The 21,076-nt window shown below is 39.2% G+C and overlaps 2 protein-coding genes across 3 annotated transcripts in view; one reads left to right on the forward strand and one right to left on the reverse strand.

Annotated features, from left to right (window-relative positions):
- Positions 1–5,268: 5,268 nt before the first annotated feature.
- On the reverse strand, positions 5,269–9,906 carry LOC141815560 (uncharacterized). 2 transcript variants are annotated; one of them, XM_074703510.1, is made up of 6 exons: positions 9,473–9,906; positions 7,249–7,298; positions 6,961–7,076; positions 6,190–6,289; positions 6,035–6,089; positions 5,269–5,580 (listed from the first exon to the last, which is right to left on the reverse strand). In XM_074703510.1, the coding sequence occupies exons 1-5, from the start codon at positions 9,759–9,761 to the stop codon at positions 6,051–6,053; spliced, it is 594 nt and encodes a 197-aa protein (XP_074559611.1). In that variant the 5' UTR covers positions 9,762–9,906; the 3' UTR covers positions 5,269–5,580; positions 6,035–6,050. The 2 variants fall into 2 exon arrangements, with proteins under 2 accessions (XP_074559611.1, XP_074559612.1); XM_074703511.1 differs by lacking the exons at positions 6,035–6,089; positions 6,190–6,289.
- Positions 9,907–15,856: 5,950 nt separating this feature from the next.
- Positions 15,857–21,076, forward strand: part of LOC141815479 (putative 3-hydroxyisobutyryl-CoA hydrolase 3) — a 7,952-nt gene continuing 2,732 nt past the window's right edge. The window contains exon 1 of the mRNA XM_074703422.1: positions 15,857–15,932. Within this exon, the coding sequence (XP_074559523.1) occupies positions 15,894–15,932 (39 nt within the window). The 5' untranslated portion in view covers positions 15,857–15,893. The remainder of the gene's footprint in view (positions 15,933–21,076) is intronic.

A 21,076-nucleotide genomic window follows, 5' to 3' on the forward strand; every position in this document is an offset into this window, starting at 1 on the left:
GGACAGCCATCTAGAGGACAGTCCAGTAGTACTTCGTATTCAGGCCAGAAGAGATCAGAATAAGAAGTGTAGTCGCTGCGGATCATCCAGTCATATGATAGTTGATTGCCCACTGGATCATCCTATCTGTTACTACTGCAAACGTCCGGGTCATACGATCAGAGAGTGTACTCTGAAGGCTCAGCTGGAGCCTACTGGTGCTGCATCTTCAGGAGGGCGTCCTACCCAGCAGCGATCGCAGAGGACACAGAGGCCCAGAGCACACAGCAGCAGCAGCTACCCCCACCGCCTCAGCCACAGATGTATATGCTGCAGGGGAGAGATCAGCCAGCTCATATCAGACATCATTTCAGTATCCTACTGGTTCAGAGGCATACTATTCTACAGCAGTAGTATACCAGCAGTACCTCAGTCTTACATGCTACCTCAGCAGCAGCACCAGTTCCAGCTACTCCAGTACCTCAGAGTCAGACTCAGACAGAGTGGAGACCCTCTACTTCTCAGCCTATTACTCAGCCGCCCAGTACCGAGGTTGGACGCGTTTACGCTATCACTCGGGAAGAGGCGCAGCGGGCCGATGGATCGGTCATCCGGGGTATGGTCTCTGTCTACTCTATCTTTGCTGATACATTGATTGATACCGGTAGTTCTCACTCTTTTATGTCTAGAGTATTTTTGAGGAAAATTGGTAGGATTCCGATGATTAGATCGTGTAGTTTAGCAGTGTCTTTACCTTCGGGTGAAGTGCTAACTACGAATCAGCAGATTAAGGGATGTCCGCTGGACTTCGACGGGCATACCCTTACAGTGGATCTGCAGATACTAGATATGGCAGAATTTGATATTATTCTGGGTATGGATTGGTTATCCACTTATCATGCTACAGTTGATTGCCGAGCCAGAGTGGTTACCTTCCGACCTCCGGATCAACCCGCTTGGGAATTCGTGGGTACTCAGAGTGACAGTTTATCTATTATTTCTGCCATACAAGCGCAGAGAATGCTAGACAGCGGCTGTCGAGGTTATCTATTGTCTCTGAAGCAGACAGAGGAGGACAGTGTTTCTAGTCCTTCCGATATTCGTATCGTCCGAGAGTATCTGGATGTCTTTCCGGACGAGCTTCCTGGTTTGCCACCTCAGAGGCAAATTCAGTTCATTATTGAGGTGATTCCCGGCACTGCACCAGTGTCTAAGGCACCTTATCGGATGGCACCGAAAGAATTAGAGGAGCTCAAGATCCAGTTACAGGAGTTACTAGATCGGGGTTTCATACGACCCAGTGTTTCACCTTGGGGAGCTCCAGTCTTATTCGTCAGGAAGAAGGATGGTTCTATGCGATTGTGTATTGATTACCGCCAGCTGAATGCGGTAACCATCAAGAACAAATATCCTCTTCCGCGTATTGACGATCTTTTCGATCAGCTGAAAGGTTCATGCGTGTACTCTAAGATTGATTTACGATCTGGCTATCATCAGCTTAGAGTACGAGATGAGGACATTCAGAAGACAGCATTCCGTACACGATATGGACATTACGAGTTTTTGGTGATGTCGTTCGGTGTCACCAATGCTCCTGCTGTGTTTATGGATCTGATGAACCAGATTTTCTTGGAGTATCTGGACCGGTTCGTTATCGTCTTTATTGATGATATTCTGATATACTCCCGATCAGAGACAGAGCATGAGCAGCACCTCCGTATTGTATTAGAGACATTACGCCGAGAGCAGCTATATGCCAAATTCAGTAAGTGCGCGTTCTGGTTATCTTCTGTGGGATTTCTCGGACATATTGTATCGAGCAGAGGCATTTCCGTAGACCCTCAGAAGATCGAGGCAGTTACTGGTTGGGAGCAGCCCAAATCAGTACAGGAGGTTCGCAGTTTTCTGGGTTTAGCTGGATATTATCGGAGATTTGTGGAGAATTTCTCTCGTATTGCTATACCGCTGACCCGTCTGACCAAGAAGGGGGCGAAGTTCATTTGGACAGAGGCTTGTGAGACTAGTTTTCAGGAGCTGAAGCAGCGATTGGTGAGTGCTCCGATATTGGTGATTCCGTCCGGCGATGATGGATTCGTACTCTATACTGATGCATCTTTTCAGGGACTTGGTGCGGTATTGATGCAGCGTGATCGGGTAGTCGCTTACGCTTCTCGTCAGTTGAAAGACCACGAGAAGAACTACCCTGTGCATGATTTAGAGCTTGCCGCTATTATCTTCGCTTTGAAGATTTGGCGACATTACCTTTATGGAGTTACATTTGAGATTTTCACGGATCATAAGAGTCTGAAGTACCTATTCACGCAGAAAGAGCTGAACCTTAGACAGAGACGATGGATGGAGTATCTGAAGGATTACGACTGTACCATTAGCTACCATCCTGGGAAAGCTAATGTTGTTGCCGATGCGCTTAGCCGGAAGTCTCGTGGAATTCTGGCTAGTCAGATGGTATCCGTGACTGATTTAGTTCGACAGTTTTCTGAGTTGGGGCTTGTGGAGCATAGTCAGACTCAGCAGGGTATTCTGGTTACGATGGTCGCTCAGTCAGAGTTAGTAGAGAAGATTAAGTCAGCCCAGGCTAGTGATCAGCACATCCAGTTTATCCGCAGCAGATTGGATTCCGGTCTGCAGCCAGGGTTTTCTTGGGATGCAGACGGAGTTCTTCGGTTCCGAGGACGACTGTGTGTTCCAGAGCATCCAGTCAGAGAGGAGTTATTACAGGAGGCGCACCATTCTAGGTTTTCGATACATCCGGGTGGTACTCGTATGTATCGGGACCTAAAGCGCTCCTATTGGTGGCACGGCATGAAGAGAGACGTGGCCGATTTTGTTGCGAGGTGTTTGGTCTGCCAGCAGGTGAAGGCCGAACACCAGAGACCAGCAGGATTACTACAGGAGATCCCGGTTCCTGAGTGGAAATGGGATCATATTACTATGGACTTCGTTACTGGTTTGCCTAGGACCCGGAAGGGTCATGATGCGATTTGGGTAGTCGTGGATCGACTAACCAAATCTGCTCATTTTCTACCGATACGTCAGACTGACTCTCTGGACCGTTTGGCGGACTTGTACTCCAGAGAGATTATTAGGCTGCATGGAGTACCAGAGAGTATTATTTCAGACAGAGATCCTCGCTTTACTTCGCGATTCTGGCAGAGTTTACAGCAGGCACTGGGTACGAAGCTCAGATTCAGCACAGCCTTTCATCCTCAGACTGACGGTCAGTCAGAGCGCACGATTCAGACACTAGAGGATTTATTACGAGCATGTATTCTGGACTTCGGTGGCAGCTGGGAGGATCATTTGCATTTGGTAGAGTTTGCGTATAATAATAGCTACCACTCCACTATTCAGATGGCGCCATTCGAGGCCTTGTATGGTAGACCGTGCCGATCTCCAGTATTATGGGAGGAGGTTGGCGAGAGACAGTTTTTGGGTCCACAGAGTGTTCAGCAGGATGCCGAGCTTGTACGTACTATTAGACGACGGATGTCAGAGGCCCATGATAGACAGAAAAGTTATGCAGACCAGAGACGTCGCCCATTGGAGTTCTCTGTAGGCGATCATGTGTTTTTACGAGTGTCACCCACGAAGGGGGTGAAGAGATTCGGATTGAAAGGAAAGTTAGCTCCCACGATATATTGGTCCTTTCGAGATACTGGAGCGGGTTGGCGAGGTTGCATACCGCCTAGCATTGCCTCCGACACTTGCGGGTGTCCACAGTGTATTTCATGTATCTATGTTGCGGAAATACATATCTCATCCTTCGCATATTCTGAGGGAGGTACCTGTTCCTCTTCAGCCTGACGCGTCCTATGAGGAGATTCCGGTGCGGATTCTTGACCGGAAGGAGCGACAGTTGCGGAACAAGACCATTCGACTTGTAAAAGTCGGATGGCAGCATCATTCAGATGAGGAGGCGACATGGGAGCTGGAGGATGTCATCCGAGCTCGATATCCTCATCTATTTGCTTGAGGTATGATTTAAATTTTTACAGTATTTCTGCATCGTAGTTTGAAAATAACAAATTTGGGGACCAAATTTTTGTTAGTGGGGGAGAATGTAAAATACCAAAACATTAGGGCTTGATTGTAGAGGGTTGTGTGTCGCCGAGGCTTGGCTGGAAACCGCGAGGCGACGGCGACGGTCGGCGAACGGGAGAGCTCGGAAGAGGTAAGGACTCATGTGATCTTTGATGTCTAGGGTTTTCTAAAGCCTAGATCGATGATTTCTACCGGTTTCTATAGGTTTTTGAGTTGGATCTTGATTTGGGGAGGCTTCTTGATTCCGGCCGCGAGGTTTGGATTGTTCGGTCGAAGCTGGGATGAAGAAGAGGAATCGGAGAAGAACCGAAGCAAAGATATAGAGTTTCAGATCTAGAGGTAAGTTTATTGATTCCAATCAGATGTCTTCGATTTGGTTTGAGCAGATCAATTAGAGGGTGTTCTTGTTCGGCAGCGAGAGATTTCTGCCGACGAATTTTATTGGATTGAGCTAGGATTTCGGATCTGAGCTAAAAAGAAGCTAGGGCAAGCCTTCATTTGGAGGTGAGTTCTCCATACCGATTCTGATTAGATCTTGCTATGAAATGGATCAGATTAAGGTTACTGTTTGATTGAGAGTTATGGATTTCTTGGATGGTTCAGGTTCTATCTTGTTGGAATCAAAGGAGCAAGGGATCTAAAGTACTCTTCGATCAAGCCTTTAGATCAGAGGTGAGTTTTCCTTAGTTGGATTTAATGGAATGGATCTGTTGATGGTGTTGAATCGGTTATGGATTTTATTAGGTTTATGTTGATTAGTGGATGATTGGGTTGATTAAATCTAAGATAAAAAAGGGGTTAATACAATTAATTAATTAATTGATTAATATCACTAATTAATTCACTATTAGAAAAATGTTAATAGACAACGCGAAAAACGCGTTGTCTTTGTGGGTTAAAAAGCGTTGTAAGAGGCCCTGTTGTAAAAGGGGTCCCTCAACGACAACGCTTTTTAAGCGTTGTCTTTGTTAACATTGACAACACATTCGCAACGCAGAAAAAGCGTTGTAAATATTACAACGTTTTTTGCGACGCTTTAAAAACGTTGTTTTTAATAGGTATGACAACACATTTTGCAACGGTTAAAAAGCGTTGTAATTTTGTTACAAATTGCTTGGGTTTTACAACGTTTTTAAAAGCGTTGTCTTTTGATTTTTTTAGCAGTAAATAAGAAATAATATATTTTGTAAATACAAAACCATTGGCTACAAAATTTACTAAATCACATACAAAACATACAACTTATATTTACACAAAAATCATTCTTACAGCAGGTTCATAACACAAATTCATAACATACAACTTATACAAGTTCATAACACAAATTCAAGTTACAACTTCCAACATAGAAACTCCATAATTAACAGCAGCAGGTCCATAACAAAGGTTTCAACGTAACAGAATATCCTCCAACAGCAGCAGAAATAGAACATGCCGCATCACAACATTAGCAGCACCAAGTAACAGCAAGTGCATCACCAAGTATGGGCACAACATTAGCATCACCAAGTAACAGCAGCAGAAATAGAACAGGTCCATCTGCCAAATACCAGCCGGCCAAAAGATAATACTAATTTATCCAAAATATGGGCACAACAGCAGCAGATTTATACACAATGAACTATGGAGATCAGCATTCCATACCTACTCATAAACAGCAGCAGCAGAATTAATCACAAACAGCAGAATTATATACAATGAACTATGGAGATCATTAATCCATTACAATGCTAGTTATGGAGCTGGTGAGATGTCAGAGGATGAAGAGTGTAGGAATAACTGTGATAGAATGTCTTGCGCCATTAATCCATTACAATGCTAGTAAATATGAATCCTATACCCACTTTAGGAGCTTGAGAGAGTTTAAAAAGACTAAATGGCCTTAATCAGTGATATACCTGTCATCTTAAAATAAAATTTGAAAAAAAAATTATGTAGAAACTAGTAAAACATGTCATGCATGGCATAACTATACATAAATGTGTTGACTTACAGATCTGGTGTCTCAATTACTTTTTCAATATGAGGCCTATGGTATCTGGAATCTCCTGAATTCAAATGAAATTAAACAATATTATATATTTATAAAAAAAATTGTTTCTCATAGTGCTCCCGGAAAGATAATTTTTTCTTCAACAAAGACATTACCACCAGGCACCATTGATGTTGAAGCTGAAATGAAAGGTTCACGAGGAACATTATTCTCAACAATGTCTTCTTGCACAGTTGACAAGAAGTTACCGACATCCTGATGACAGAAGATTTTCATAGTTTATATTCAACTATACTTGATATCCAAAAAACCTCACCAAAATAATCACTCTCACTATAGATAGATAATGAGAAAGTACACGAAAATTATTAATCACTCTCACTAACTACATTCTTATACATGACTTCTATCACATCATATAATTACTACATATTTCTTTCTCCTTTAAACCTCACCAAAATAATTGTCTAGGGATAGTGTCCTAAAAATTTTCTATATCAATAAAAAACATGCCCAAATCCTTCTTTTACTGTATATTTTTCCATTGATGTCAAATTAAATAAAATAATAAATATCATCTATAGTTGATCTTTCAGACATGAATTTAAAATGAGTTTATAAAGCATTCATCTCATTCTTATTCTCCTCTTAGAGTGGCATGTGAGCAGTGCTACTTTGCCAATAAGAGATAACAAGTTAGCATTTTTTTTTTACATTAGTTAAAGAGCTAGATCATTTCATAGTCTGCAACTTCACAGAAAATCTTACATCCACACAAAAATGGGTTAGACACAAGTGGAAAAGTGAAAAAGGAAATGTAAATGCACTGTGTGCACTAGAGAAAATCTTACAATGATGTCAAGGAAATATCAACAAACCAACAAGATAAAAAAATAAGAAGAAGAAATGAAGAAATTATCAGCTACCTAGAGAAAGTCTCCAGTGAGAGCAACTTCTGAATAGCAAGTTTGGTTTCACTTATCGGAACAACAGCACGTGATCCCTCCACGCAGTCAGCAATCACATCTGAATTATCCAAACCCTGACCATATAGAAACAACTTTGTATAGAAATGGAGAACTAATGGGTTCCAAAAGTGTCAAGAGCACACAAGTTTGTGAAGTATCATCTGTAATAATTCTCATGATTTTCAGTCAACATAAGTCGCTTACTAATAACATTAACAACTGAATGGAAATGGGAATATCAATTACTTGTTTAGGTCCAGTAAGCATTTTAGATGCATCAACATTCTCCTCTTCATCTGCATATGAGGAAAACATCAACACTTTTACAAATCAAAACCTTGTTACAAGCACAAGAAGATTCATGCAAGACTACCAAACTGACATATTCATTACAATAAAAATATGCAGAAAATTTAAGAAATGCATACAAATCTTAGAAAACATTAACTAAGTATGACATATTAACACAATCAGCATTTTCCCAAAAATACAAATAGACAGATGTTTGGTTGTTATAATAATAAGATGTCTTTACCAACGCCAGTACTCCTAATAAGACTACAGGGGTTTATAATTTGTTGGAACTAAATAAAACTTATGCTGATTCAATAGACACATTTCCTTGGCTAATTTTTGACACAAAGCAACTGTCGTAGTACTTGGAATCAAGCCAAACCAACTCAATGTATATTTTGGTTTGACCAATTCGATGTGAGATGAAACAAACATCGAACTACTATTATTTTGGTTAAATATTACTAAGACTGCTTCTGAAATTTGGTGCCCCTTAAGCTACAAAACAGTTTCATAAGATTGTTGTACAAGTATTCATACTCTATAGAGCAGAATGTTGGGTTGTTTAAAAACTATAGTTTTAATGCAGATGTAGAAAAATAAAAAACACATCTATCCCAAGATTTTGTGTAGCTCTACTAGATGATAGAATAAAAGAAAATGGATCAAGGTAATATGCATGTTCAAAGGTGATCAATAAATATATATAGTTACACAAGTTAAATTAATTCTACTTTAGCTAAAGTAATTAAAAGTGAATTAAGAATTTTGAATTATTGGCGACGTAGTTTTTATAGAATTACATTGAGGGTTAAGATCCATGTAATCCAACCCTATATGAACATGCAAAAGAAAAACATTTTAAAAATAGAAAATGTAACATTGTGAGTGGGAGAAAACTTGAATGCCACCACTTATTTCACATGAGCCTGTAGGCACAAAGTACTAAAAAATGGCATTTCAGATAACATCAGAAAGTTATATTGCTCCTAATGATTTCTGACCAAGTTTTAAAAAACAATATGAAGGCAATACATGACCAACCCATTGCATAGTGCATATGCGGAGTCATATGCTGTCAGAATTGATATTTAAAAAGTATTTATATTGGTATCAAAAAATTTATCACTTGCAAAGTAGTAGTTCACTTCAAAGTTATAAGTTACTAAAAAGGGCAACTTAAATCAATTTGATTTAGTTTAAATTGTTTAAATGATTTTTTTTAAATGCATACACAAACTGCATATGTCATATGCAATTATATGTCGGCTATGAAATCCCCATCAAATCTGCCTAACCACTGTTTATGCTAGTCAAGTGGAAACTTTTTAAGCACATGTTTTTCCGATCACATATTTGAGCAACGAGATGGTAGACTAGTGCAGCATTAAGAACACTCCATTGAGACATGACCATGGGAGAAAAATATAAGGGTCACTAAATGATCTTTGGCTATCAAAAGGTCACGCTGCATGAACTGACCCTACTGAACACATCAATGTGTAGTCTGCGCACCTTCTTTTTCATGGAAATACATTCAATATTTACCCACGAGGTACTACTACTTGCAAATTAGGAAAGAAAACTTCAATTGCTAAGTAAAAGTTGCAGAGTCAGCAAATAAATATTCAGACTAGACCTAGTATAACTTCAATTCCTACGATAGTAATTGTTATGATTATAAAATAGTTGTTGCTCTTAATATAAAAGTACACATAAATCACTTTAGGAGACAATTAAAGTTTCAGTATAAATGATCACTTAGTCTATCAGAAGAGGTTTCTGGTCTAAATTCTGCACATTAAATAAGTTCATCTAATCTGCATGTTGATCTTTGGCAATGAAGAGGAGTGTTATAAATGTAAAATTATATATAGGGCACATTCTAAATAGGGTATATCTTTTTGTACAAGTAAGTAACCAGCTAACCAAATTTAGCAGTTAAGATTACTAAAATTAATCTAAACCATATTTGAATCAGGACAAGAACAATTTAAGGTATACGGTATGGAAGTGCGTGATTGCACTAAACTAAACAGAACGCTAAAATAATCCACCAGTATCTCTTTCCTGAACCTGCGTCCAATACTACATACCAAATAGTACAAAGATAAACTGATAGTTGCAGCAATAGCAGTCCCCTCATAAGGTGAGAAAGGCAGGAAAATCAACTCACCGGATCGTGGGCTGTAGTTCGTAGAGGATGAAGAAGATGACGCAGAAGAGTCGGGGGAGCTGCCGTCGGAGCGGAACACGGACGAGAAAAGCTTCCCGGCCCCGGAGACGAGGCCGAGAAGCCACCTAGGGCTCCCGGCGGGAGGTGGAGGCGCCGGGAGGGCGAGCGGGGGAGGGCGCGCATAGGGGGAGGGCCGCGCCTCTCTGCCTCCTCGCCGGTCGCGGAGGATCTTCCCGCCCGATCCACCCTCCTCTGGCGCCCCGCGGCGAGCCCTAACCAAGGACGCCATGGCGGAGGGAGAGGGAGAGGTGGAGGCGGCGGAGAAGCGACCGGAGGGCGAAGCGCAGGCGGTCACGAAAGGGGGGCCCGGGAGAAGACGAAAATGGGGCAAAAATCGCGGACGAAAATGGGACGCGCAGGAGAACGACGAACTAGAGGTGCGAGCGGTAGAGGGACGAAAATCGCGGACTCGCCTGATAAAATACAAGGATGTAAATCTTCTAAACCCTCAACGACAACCCTCAACGATAATACTTTTTAAAAGCATTTTCTTTGACAAAAAAATCCGCTAAAAGACAACGCTTTCGACAACGATTTTTTAAAAATGTTGTGGTTGACCCAAAATAAACGCTAATAGACAACACTTTCTGAACAAACGTTGTCTTTTAATTTTAAAAGACAACGATTTTGAGTAAAAACGTTGTAAATTGAAAAACCACAACGCTTTTGCTAAAAAACGTTGTCTTTAAGGCGTTGTCTATTAACTTTTTTCTAGTAGTGATTAATTGGTTAACTCTTGTTAATAGAAATCTGAGGGGTTGATTAGTCTAACCCAAGTTAGCTTAATTGAATAGATTAAACTAACTTATATTCCATTTGTGTTTCTTCGATACATCATGATATTTAGGATATTATCATTGTATTTGCAGGACCTTGAGTGATACTTGGAGTTTGGTATATACGAGGGTTCTGGGGGTTCTAGTTTTGATCTTCGATACATCAGGTGGGTGATTTACTGTATTTGGTCAATACAGTTCATGTTTTTCCCAGTGCATGATTCTTTTATAGTCTTTGTAGCTTGATACATTGATGCTATTCTTTCCTGTGATTTGTATACCTTTTCACCACTCATGTTATATCATGCTTGTCCTTATGCCATTGATCTTGGATTATCATTCCTGATTACTGCTTCTATTCTTGATATGGCATGTATGATCATTATTGATATGATCCTTTCGTATGATACTTGCGAGCATGATGACTTGTACCTACTTTTATTGATTAGTATAGTAGGTGATGATTACTATGATTTGAGCATCTCATCATGATGCATGATAACGATTGTAAATCCCATTGCAGTGGGTATATCGTGATGGTAGATGACTTAGTTGTATATCTACATAGGTGGTTATTATACCCTATTTCCATCATGATGATGGCGACTGTATGGCAGTGTACGCAGTTGACGGCTGTATGGCAGTGTACGCAGCCGAGTCGATGATTTGACCTCGATACCGTTAGGGGTATACTCGGAGAGTACATGATTGGTACGTCGCAGACGAGTATTAGAGGTCAGATATCGACCATAGGATATGTAGCTTATCATAGCTACGGGATCACCGGACGCGGAGCACTGATCCCTGATTTGGATCACCGGACTACTTGACTGTAGGGCGCGGAGTACTGATCCCCCGATGCCGGCCATCCCAGCCTCAGATGCTTGCACGAGTGCTGTAGTGAGTGGGGCAGTTGCATCATGCATATGCACATCATATGCATGATATATATGTACTGGACCGTACTGATACTGCATTTTGATTGCCTACTTGTTTGATCCTTGACTGTTGCACTATGCTTGACATGTCATTCATATGATGCATTACATGCATGAGACCCATGTTAGCTGTTATCTATCTGCAGAGGTATTACTGATACCTTGTTGACCTTTGGTATGTACCTATCCTTCTGTTATTTTTTTTATTCATGCACTGTCTTTCTATATTACCCACTGAGTATTTGTACTCACATCTTTTGGACCCTGGGATTTTTCTGTCTTCCCAGATATCAGGTAGGAGTTTACAGCTGATGCCGAGGAGATTCTGCCAGATGCGACATCTCACAGCTAGTGGTGATTTTTGTGTTGTGGACTTGTGTTGGTTTATACACTGATGTAGTAGTTTCGTATTGTCGTGATTTGCTTATAGTTCGGATTTATGTGTCGTATTGAGACTATGGACTTTATTACACTGCTTGCATCTTATATGTGGTTACGGATTTTATTCTCCGTTCGAAGTTTTAGTATGTTGTGTTTTCCGCTGCATATTATCTCTTTTGCGAAGAATTGACGAGTTTTATTCGTTAATACTTTTACGGATGCATTTCACATATAGTAGGATGTGTTGAGTGGTCGTGTGGGTCACATTTACTTTTATTATACTTGTACGAATCCATAGCCTGTTATGGATTGCCCGTGTGGGCCTTATATATGTGTATGTATCCAGGGAATTGTCATAGATACAGGGGAGATGCTGCCGAAAATTTTTTGGACGGTCGTCTCCCGGGTCGTGACAATTTATTTTATTGTAACGACTCGGCCCCTCGGCCCCTTGGGCGGCCCAACTGCGGCCCCTTGGGCGGCCCAACTGCGGCCCCTTGGCGGTCCCTTGGGCGGCCCAACTGGCGACCCCTTATGTCGTCAACCGACGACCCTCGGCCGTGCCGTTACTCCCTAGGTCTTTCCACCCCTGGCCAGTGGATTTTTGCCTTCCCCAGGATTCGAACTCTAGACCTCCAGGTTAAGTACTAGAGTTTATGAATCCTGGTAGCCAAGTAAGAGGCTTCTCACTTGGCTACCAGGATTCATAAACTCTAGTACTTAACCTGGAGGTCTAGAGTTCGAATCCTGGGGAAGGCAAAAATCCACTGGCCAGGGGTGGAAAGACCTAGGAAGTAACGACACGGCCGAGGGTCGTCGGTTGACGACATAAGGGGTCGCCAGTTGGGCCGCCCAAGGGACCGCCAAGGGGCCGCCAGTTGGGCCGCCAGTTGGGCCGCCCAAGGGGCCGAGGGGCCGAGGGGCCGGGTCGTTACAACATGGAGGCGTATAGACGAGGGGATGAGAGATTTTTACTACTAGAAATTTTTAATAAGTCCTTTTTATTACGAAGAGTTTTATTTTTTTATACTAATTTATAAACGTATTTTTGTAGAAAAAATATACCTAAGAGCTAGGGCACGAGGGGCATTTAAAGAAATATGAAATAATCTCTATGCCAAACTCTACAAGGATATGTTGTATAAATGTAGAAGAAAGGGAGTAAGACCATTTTTATCCCAGATGATGTTTGGTAGGCATGACAAACCATTTGGGTGACAGAAATATGGCAGTTAAATTTAGCGACAGCTCAAGCTAACAGAAACATCGAATTGGTTGACCCTAGCACTGGATCAACAAACCATATAGCTAGATCATGTTCGATCATGAAGTATGTCATAGACTTAGTGAGTTTACAATTAATATATTTATATCAGAATTATTTAATTATCAATGAATTTATTTTGATTTAATTGCATTATTCAATATTCAGCAACATGAGCTACAATGACTTCTGACTTGTTAAGAGATATTTACCAAGACACATAAGTCAAAGGATGATACATTTGTCGATCTTCGATTGAAGGCATTAGATGTAAGAATTTAAATTTTAAACTTATTTAATTATTAACAATGATTAATTTTTTTAATTTTATATTTTATATGAACTTATTTTTAAATAGGATGAAATGACGGTCAAAGTTGCACAGGCGTCTCAGCCTGATACAAAAGGAGGTGAGATGCAGACTCTATCCACCAACCAGGTAAGTGAGATCTATTATGATGTAGTTAGTGGAAAGAAAAAGACCTCCACTTTCTACGATCTTGGGCCCAGGCAAGAGTCGTTTATAATTGTGTGATGGCCTCTAAGATCAGAGGTTGTCCTAGTAGATCATCTACTAGGGTAGAAGTCCAAGCATTGAAAAATTGACTCTCTATATTAGAGGTAGAATTTCAATAGTCTTTGACAAGTCTAGATGAGATACAAGAAAATTAGACGGGAAATGTGGAAATTCATAGCTTGCATAAGTTAAACACTACATGACTTTCACTCTCAAGCGACTCAGGGCCCTTAGGATCTTGATCAGTAGCTACATGAGAGGTATGTTAATATTTTTAACTTTATTTTTTTGTTTATTACTCATGAACATGTAAATTAAATTTATTAATTTTTATAATAGCATTTAGGACATTTCAATAATGATATATTCTATATATCGTCATCAACAAATATTCAAACTAACATTCAGGTGTGTAAAATCATTATCTCATTGTCTTTTTTTTATAGTGTAGAATAAGTTTAAATTCAATTCGTTAGTTATAATTGCAATGATGTAGTTTATCCTTATTTTATTAATAACCTATCTTATTATATATATTATTTAGAATTCTATAATACTATTTGGATATTATAGATATTTGATACGTTGTGATTGTATTGAGATATTTGATATGTTATGATTGTATCGTGATTGTGGTGGATTTAACTTGAGATATTTGAGATATTGAGTGGATTCATTTGTTATATTTAAGATATTTGATATTTGTGATTGTATCGTGATTATGATTAGTTTAACTTGAGATATTAAGTGGATATATTCATTTGTTATATTTGATATGTTGTGATTGTATCGTGATTGTGATTAGTTTAACTTGTTGTATCATGATTGTTAACTTGTTGTATCGTGATTGGATTGGTTTAACTTGTTGAATTTATTAACTTATTGGATTGGTTAACTAGTTATGTCTTGGTAGTTAATTTGTTGAATTGGTTTATGATTGTATTGTTGTTTATTGGATTGTAATTGTGTTGTTGTATATGGGATTGTAATTGTATTGTCAAAATCATCGTTTGTGATAGTTTATAATTGATTATGTAAATATAAATAGGGAAAATGCGAAAATGGAAAGGTTCTATAAATTTTTTTTCAGATATTAAATATTCTATCGCTACTTAGCAACGGAATTAAGTTTCCGTCGCTACTAATTAGTAACAGAATTAAACATTCATCGCTAGCTAGTTCAAAGACAGAACAGTACATTCCATTTATAATCTTAGCGATAGATTTAAATTTTTGTTGCTAATTAACGACTGACTATTTAATATTTTATGGGTAACTTTAGTGATATATTTAATTATCCATCGCTAATATTAACGATGACTATTTAACTCCGTCGTTAAATGACATCAACTATGGAAAATTAAATCCGTCATTAAATGACGTACTTCAACGACTAATTTTTTTAGAGATTAGCAAAATCGATTGTTAATCGGTCGCTAACAATGGTTAACAACCAATTAGCGACGAAATATTTCGTCTCTAGAGCCCAATATTCTTGTAGTATCAGTAGATGAGGTCATCAATATAGACGTAATTAGATGTTCTAAGAGCTCATAAATGTAGGCAGCGTTACAGCTCAAGTTTTGTTCGTATAGAGCTAACAACTAAACGTGTAGGCCTTAGATCATTATTCCACTGTGTTTTTCATAGACAAATATAGGCTGTTTCATTAAAATCAGTTGGCTCTATATGGTGCAGGTTGTTGAGTGAGAGCCAGTTTTAATTAATTAGCTTGTTTTGGTTTAGAATGTTAGGTGTCGTCAGGCAGCCATCATCAATTTGGCCTGTCTTCCTTGGAATTTAAATGCCCCCATAGTTTTAAAATGATCATCATTTTACATTTACCTCTAACTTTAAGTGTTAATGATCGTGCCAGTGTCGTGAAAACTTTTAGGGATATTATTGTGAATGTTTAAAGTTTATTGACTTAATTTCAGTAGATGCATGAGGTCATTAATATAGACGTAATTAGATGTTCTAAGAGCTCACAAATGTAGGCATCGTTACAGCTCAAGTTCTGTACGTATAGAGCCAACAACGTAACCAAACGTGTAGGCCTTAATTAGATCTAGACAAATACAGGCTGTTCATGAAAATCAGTTGGCCTGTCTATATGGTGCAGTTTGTTCAGTGAGAGCAAGTTTTAGCTTGTTTTGGTTTAAGATGTTAGGTGATCGATCGTCGGTGAGAGCAAGTTGGCCTGCATAAATGGTGCAGGTTACGTTGTTCATCAAAGTTGGCCTGCCTATATGATACAGGTTGTTCAGTAGAGCAAGTTTTGTCATGGAGCCCGCATTCATGTCAATCAATTAAAGAATATGCAAGGAGAAATAATTAATTAGGCCACATGCTAAACTTGACCATGTGCAGTGCTAAACTTGAGGGCCCTTAATTCCCTCTATAAAACCCATCATCACCTTAATTTACTAAAAAAATACTATACACACTGCACATCTTTTTTTTCTCCTTTGTTTTTTTAGTAGATATGGCTACAAATAGGCCTTCAAATTACGAGAATGATCAGGTATATATATTATCATCTGCAACTTCATTTCTTTTTGCTTGTTTTGGCCCTCAATTAGCTGCTCGAATGAGTGTTAAGCATGTATGTTTAGATTGCAAGGAGCTAGGAGAAGCACTGCATATTACTGCTATTCTAATATTGAATAAATTAGATGAGATATGCTGCTGGATATGTCTACGTACACAAACTAAAGTAAATTTGTTTGTTTAATTAATTTCAGAGAGCAATGGTTTAATCTTTTTCCAATTTTTCTTTAGGCCAAACAAATAAAGCAAAAATATCATTGTAAAAGAAATTTTCTATCTACTTAATTACTTCCTTTTGAATTTTTATTCTATCTTAGAAAACAATATTGTTAGTTTTGTTAATGTGATTTTTGTTGCTTAGCAAAAATACGAATTAACAAGGGTTTAAACAACGGTATGTTAGTTTTGTTGAATTGTGTTTTGACTAAAGGCTCCCCCCCCCTTTGCTAGGTCTCTAAAGAGGCCTATTTATAGTGAAGGGTTCGTAGCAGCTCGCCTCCGTGCACACGGCCGTGCCTGGGAGGCACGGCCTTGTGTTGGCTTCGGGCACAGGGTAAGGCACGGCCGTGCCTGGGAGGCACGGCCTGGACTTGTGAGTTCTCTGATCTGAGGCACGGCCGTGCCTCTTAGGCACGGTCCAGTCTTGTCCCTTGTCTGTTTGCACACACGGCCGTGCCTGGGAGGCACGGCCATGCACTGGCTGAAGTTGAGTTGCTGGACACGGCCGTGCTTCTGAGGCACGGCCAGCTGCTGGGCGCTTCTGTTCTTGCACACGGCCGTGCCTGTGAGGCACGGCCTTCAGCTGAGGCTTGCTCCAGGATGAAGACACGGCCGTGCTTGTGAGGCACGGCCATGAACTGGCTTGGTTCTGTTTTGAAGCACGGGTGTGCTTTTGAGGCACGGCCTCTGGCTGATGTTGAGGGGATTTGGCACACGCCCGTGCCCTTTGTCACACGGCCAGGAGCTTGAATAGACATGGCCGTGCCTTTGAGGCACGGCCCTGTCTTGCCTGATCTTCAATAATTCTCCGTTGCGCCGTTTCCGCTCCAATTTCCATCCTGAAACATGTAAAAACACGAGCAGATCTCCGAACTAGGAAATGTAAAATATATGCCTAAATGCATGAATATGGGATGCAATATACATAAGAATGAAGCAATCAAAGCTCAAGAAGATGTGCAAATAAAACGTGAAAACAGATATACATCCTACGCACATCTGATAACTGACATTTTTATCTATTTAATTAGAGTTATTTTAGACTGATTTGATCATATTTCTTGTCAATAAATTGGATATTTGGGCTGATATTTATGTCGGATGAATTTTTGATGTTTATTCTAAATTCTTATTAATTTATGGAAATTTACAGGTATTAATTTGTGTATTTAATTTTTACAGGAAATTGAGATGAAAATAAAAATATTTGGAGGACTAATTTACAAGAAATCAAGTTTGGGTTCGAATCTGATTAGGATCATGCTCAATTGTCTTAATTTGGCTCAGCTCTGATTCATTTGGTTCAAAATCAATTTAAGTGGCTCAATCAACCCACTCCAATGTAACACAATCCCAATCAATTGGGTTCCAAATTCAAGTTCAGCCTAAAAGCCATGTCAGCCCAATCCAACTCACAACCCAAAAGGCTGGTTCAATGCCAATCAAGCCGCCAGTTCAATTTGGTCCGGTTCAGCACAGAAGGTTATAAGGATTTTCGGTTCACACGCGAAAGAGGGGAGGCTCGCGACCTAAGCACACTGTAGCGTTCTCAGCCGTGATTTTTTTCCTCTGTTCTTCCCCTGTTTTTCATCTCCGTTTGTGCCGAGCCTCCCTTCCTCCTTCCGATCAGCTCAAAGCAAAGCGTGGCGACGTCCGATTGAGGATTTCCAGTAGCGTTTCTCCCTTCCCTGTCGGTGGTTGCTGCGATGACCGATTCTCGCGAGTGACGGCCGTCGGTAGTGTCCACCTCCACCTCCACAGAAGCAACATGCGGCGGCTGGTCTCTGGCAGCGATTTGTAGCAGAGACTCGGCTGGTCTCCTGGCGGCGATTTGTAGCAGGAGATTCCCGTGCGTCTTCGACTCCCGCCGTCCCCGGAATATGGCAAGGTAAGGTTGTTTTCAGTCTAAGTTTCTGATATCCTGGCGGCGATTTGTAGCAGGGTGTTAGGGCAGAGGTGAAGCATCCATTGCCTGAGTCTTCTCCGTTCACACCGAGCTGTGGGTGATTTGCTCCAGCAAGGTTCGTTGTCCCGTTGGTGCTATCAATCGGATTTGCTGGAAGTTCTGTTCTGTGCTGATTGGGAGAGGGAAGAAAACCTCATTTCTTAAACCCTTGTTTTTCTCTACTCTTCACTGTTCTAATTATCTGTTCTTGTTTTGTTTGTTTCGTTCACAGCATAAAAACCCCCTGATTTAATCCTAACCACAACTATGATTCTTACCCCTAATCCTAATCTTAATTCTAACTCTAACCCTAACTCTAATTTTAATTCTAACTTTACCTCTGATCTTAATTTGTAATATAGTTTCTGAATTCCTTTGGATGTGTTGTTTTGTTAACATGAATTGATCAATCCCCATTTTTCTTTGGCTTGTTGTTGTTCGGTTCTTGAAGTTTGCTTCTGAACGGTGAATGGTTAATGGCTGTTAAAGTGTGGAATGTAATTAAATTGTTATTGAGTTGGTTCACTTAGATGTAATCTTCTATTGAAATTGAATTGTTGGTTGTATGAGCATATTATTGATTTGAGTTGGATTAGTTGATGCTTATTAATGTAGCTTCTTGCTGTGTTGGAATACTGAGTTTATTGAATAAAGGGTAGTTTATCATGTGGTTGAATTTGTGATCCTGAATGCAATTGTTGTATGTTGAACCATGGAATAGTTGGATGATTGAGTGGTAAAGAAGCATGCTTAACGTTAACTTGTAGTGATTTTGGAATTGAATGGAACTTGGTTACAAGATGTTGTATGTATAGAATTCATGTTGTATGATGTTAAGTATGTTGTTGTATAACTTGTAAAATACATATATAAAGTGTTGTGTGATTAGTGTAAAACTTGTGGGACATTGTGTGAATCTTGTATGGTTTATGTTGTATTATATATTAGAGTGTAGATTGTAATTGTTGTAAATCATTGTAACTTAGATGTAGTATGGCATTATGTGTTTAAGATGTATAATTTGTATAATGTGTATATTATTGTGACTTATATAAGTGTTTGTTGTTGTTCTTGTTTAGTCATTCGTAATAACCATGAATTAGGGTGTATATGGTTGTATGTTGAATGAATGGAACTCATATTGTATATTGATTAGTGTTAATAAATGGAGTTCATATAATAAGTTGTTAGATCTTGTATTTATGTGTTGTTGTATTGTGGTGAATGATATTATATGTTGTATGTTACTGTAAATAAGATTGTTGATTGTTATTGTAAATTGTAGGATATAATTATTAATAAATGAAGTGTGTAAATAGGAATAAATAAAGTCAATAATAAAACTCCGCACCATGAGTTTAGGATAGAACTTCCTATCATTGAGTCCAAGAGAGAGGACCCGGACCTCTCTATATTACTTAAGATGATAGTTAGGAGTTTGGTAAATAAAATAATTAATTAATTTTGATGGGTGCGAGTGACAACGAATAAAGGAATAAAAATTATATAAATAAAAAAATATTCCCACAAAACACACCCACATCAACATCTCCATGCTTATTGGTTCAAACTATGGACAATAGAAAGAGCATATTATGATACTTTTAGGCTGTATAGACCTAGACTATGCATTTAGACATGATCGCCCTACATCTTTATCTAGTGATTCTATAATGAATCAAAAGGTGATCTTTGAAAAGTGGAAGCAATCTAATCGCATGAGTCTAGCCATTATGAAGATGTCAATTCTGGAATCCATTAGGGGTTCGATAATTGAGAATAAGGATGCTAAAACCTTCATTAAGGAGTTAGCAAACCGATTCACCTCAAACGAAAAGGTTTAGGTTATTACACTTCTTATGAAGTTGGTGTCCAGGCAGTATAACAGGAATAGTAGCATAAGAGAGTACATCATAGAGATGTTGAATTTAGTTACAAGGCTTAGAACACTAAAGCTTGAAATGTCTGAAAGTGTACTTGTGAACCTTGTCTTATCTCTCTGCCTACATAGTTCGCTCATTTTAAGATTAGCTATAATACTCAAAAGGAGAAATGGACACTGAATGAACTTATAGCTCCAGGTGTGTAGGAATAAGAGAGATTAAGACACGATAGATCTCAAAGTGCTCACTTTGCATCCTCATTTCAGTATTCGAACAAGAAGAAGAAAAATGATAAGAGTAAGGGTAAGGGTAAACAACTTGTAGTGATTGGGGCTTCAAAGCATAAGGTGTAAATGTAACAAGATTTGGATCCAACTTGTTGCTTTTGTAAAAAGAAAGATCACTTGAAAAAAGAATTGCCCCAGATTCGCTAATTGGTGAGTCAAGAAAGGTAAACTTCTCAACTTTGTTAGTTCAGAAGTAAACCTAGCTACCATACTTATTTGGTGGATAGATACGGATGCAACTACTCACATAAGCATAACTATACAAGGTTACTTTTAGAGCTGAATGTCAATTGATGCATAAAGATTCATCTATATGAAAACAGACAAGAAGGCAAAAGTAGATGTAATATATGTCTTTAGAATTTGTTTAGGGAGCAATAATTTTGAATTTGGAAAATACATTTGGGTTGTTGGATTCACTCCAAGCCCAGCTTAAAAGTAAATATATTCGAATCATCGAGATATGATCTCACGATTAGTGGATTGGCTTTAACTTGAAGAATTGATTTGTTGGACTCACTCCAAGGTCAATATGGATGGAGGTGAAGTTAAGTGTTATGCATATGATGTATATATGTTAATGTGTTAACAACCCGATGTTTATGCGAACATTTAAATAGTTGTTAGCATAATGTGATAGTTATGTATACATGATATATAATTGGTATAAAATACTTACCACTGTAGTTAAGAATGACTTGTTGGACTTACTCCAAGGTTATTCTTATCTATAGTGGATATCAACCCATTTGGAGAAAACCTACGATCTCCTGAATTAGAGTAA

Source organism: Curcuma longa, chromosome 21 (assembly GCF_044706935.1).
Source record: "Curcuma longa cultivar G26 ecotype Majalengka, Jawa Barat chromosome 21, ITB_CL_G26_1.1, whole genome shotgun sequence".
Lineage (NCBI taxonomy): Eukaryota > Viridiplantae > Streptophyta > Magnoliopsida > Zingiberales > Zingiberaceae > Curcuma > Curcuma longa.

Bases quoted from the DNA above. Each gene is read 5' to 3' on its own strand.
- LOC141815560 (XM_074703510.1), bottom strand. From the start codon at position 9,761: ATGGCGTCCTTGGTTAGGGCTCGCCGCGGGGCGCCAGAGGAGGGTGGA. The intron at 7,077-7,248 runs GTAATTGATATT...CTATATGGTCAG, and splicing joins TGCTTACTGGACCTAAACAA to GGTTTGGATAATTCAGATGT. The intron at 6,290-6,960 runs GTAGCTGATAAT...TTCTGTCATCAG, and splicing joins TCACTGGAGACTTTCTCTAG to GATGTCGGTAACTTCTTGTC.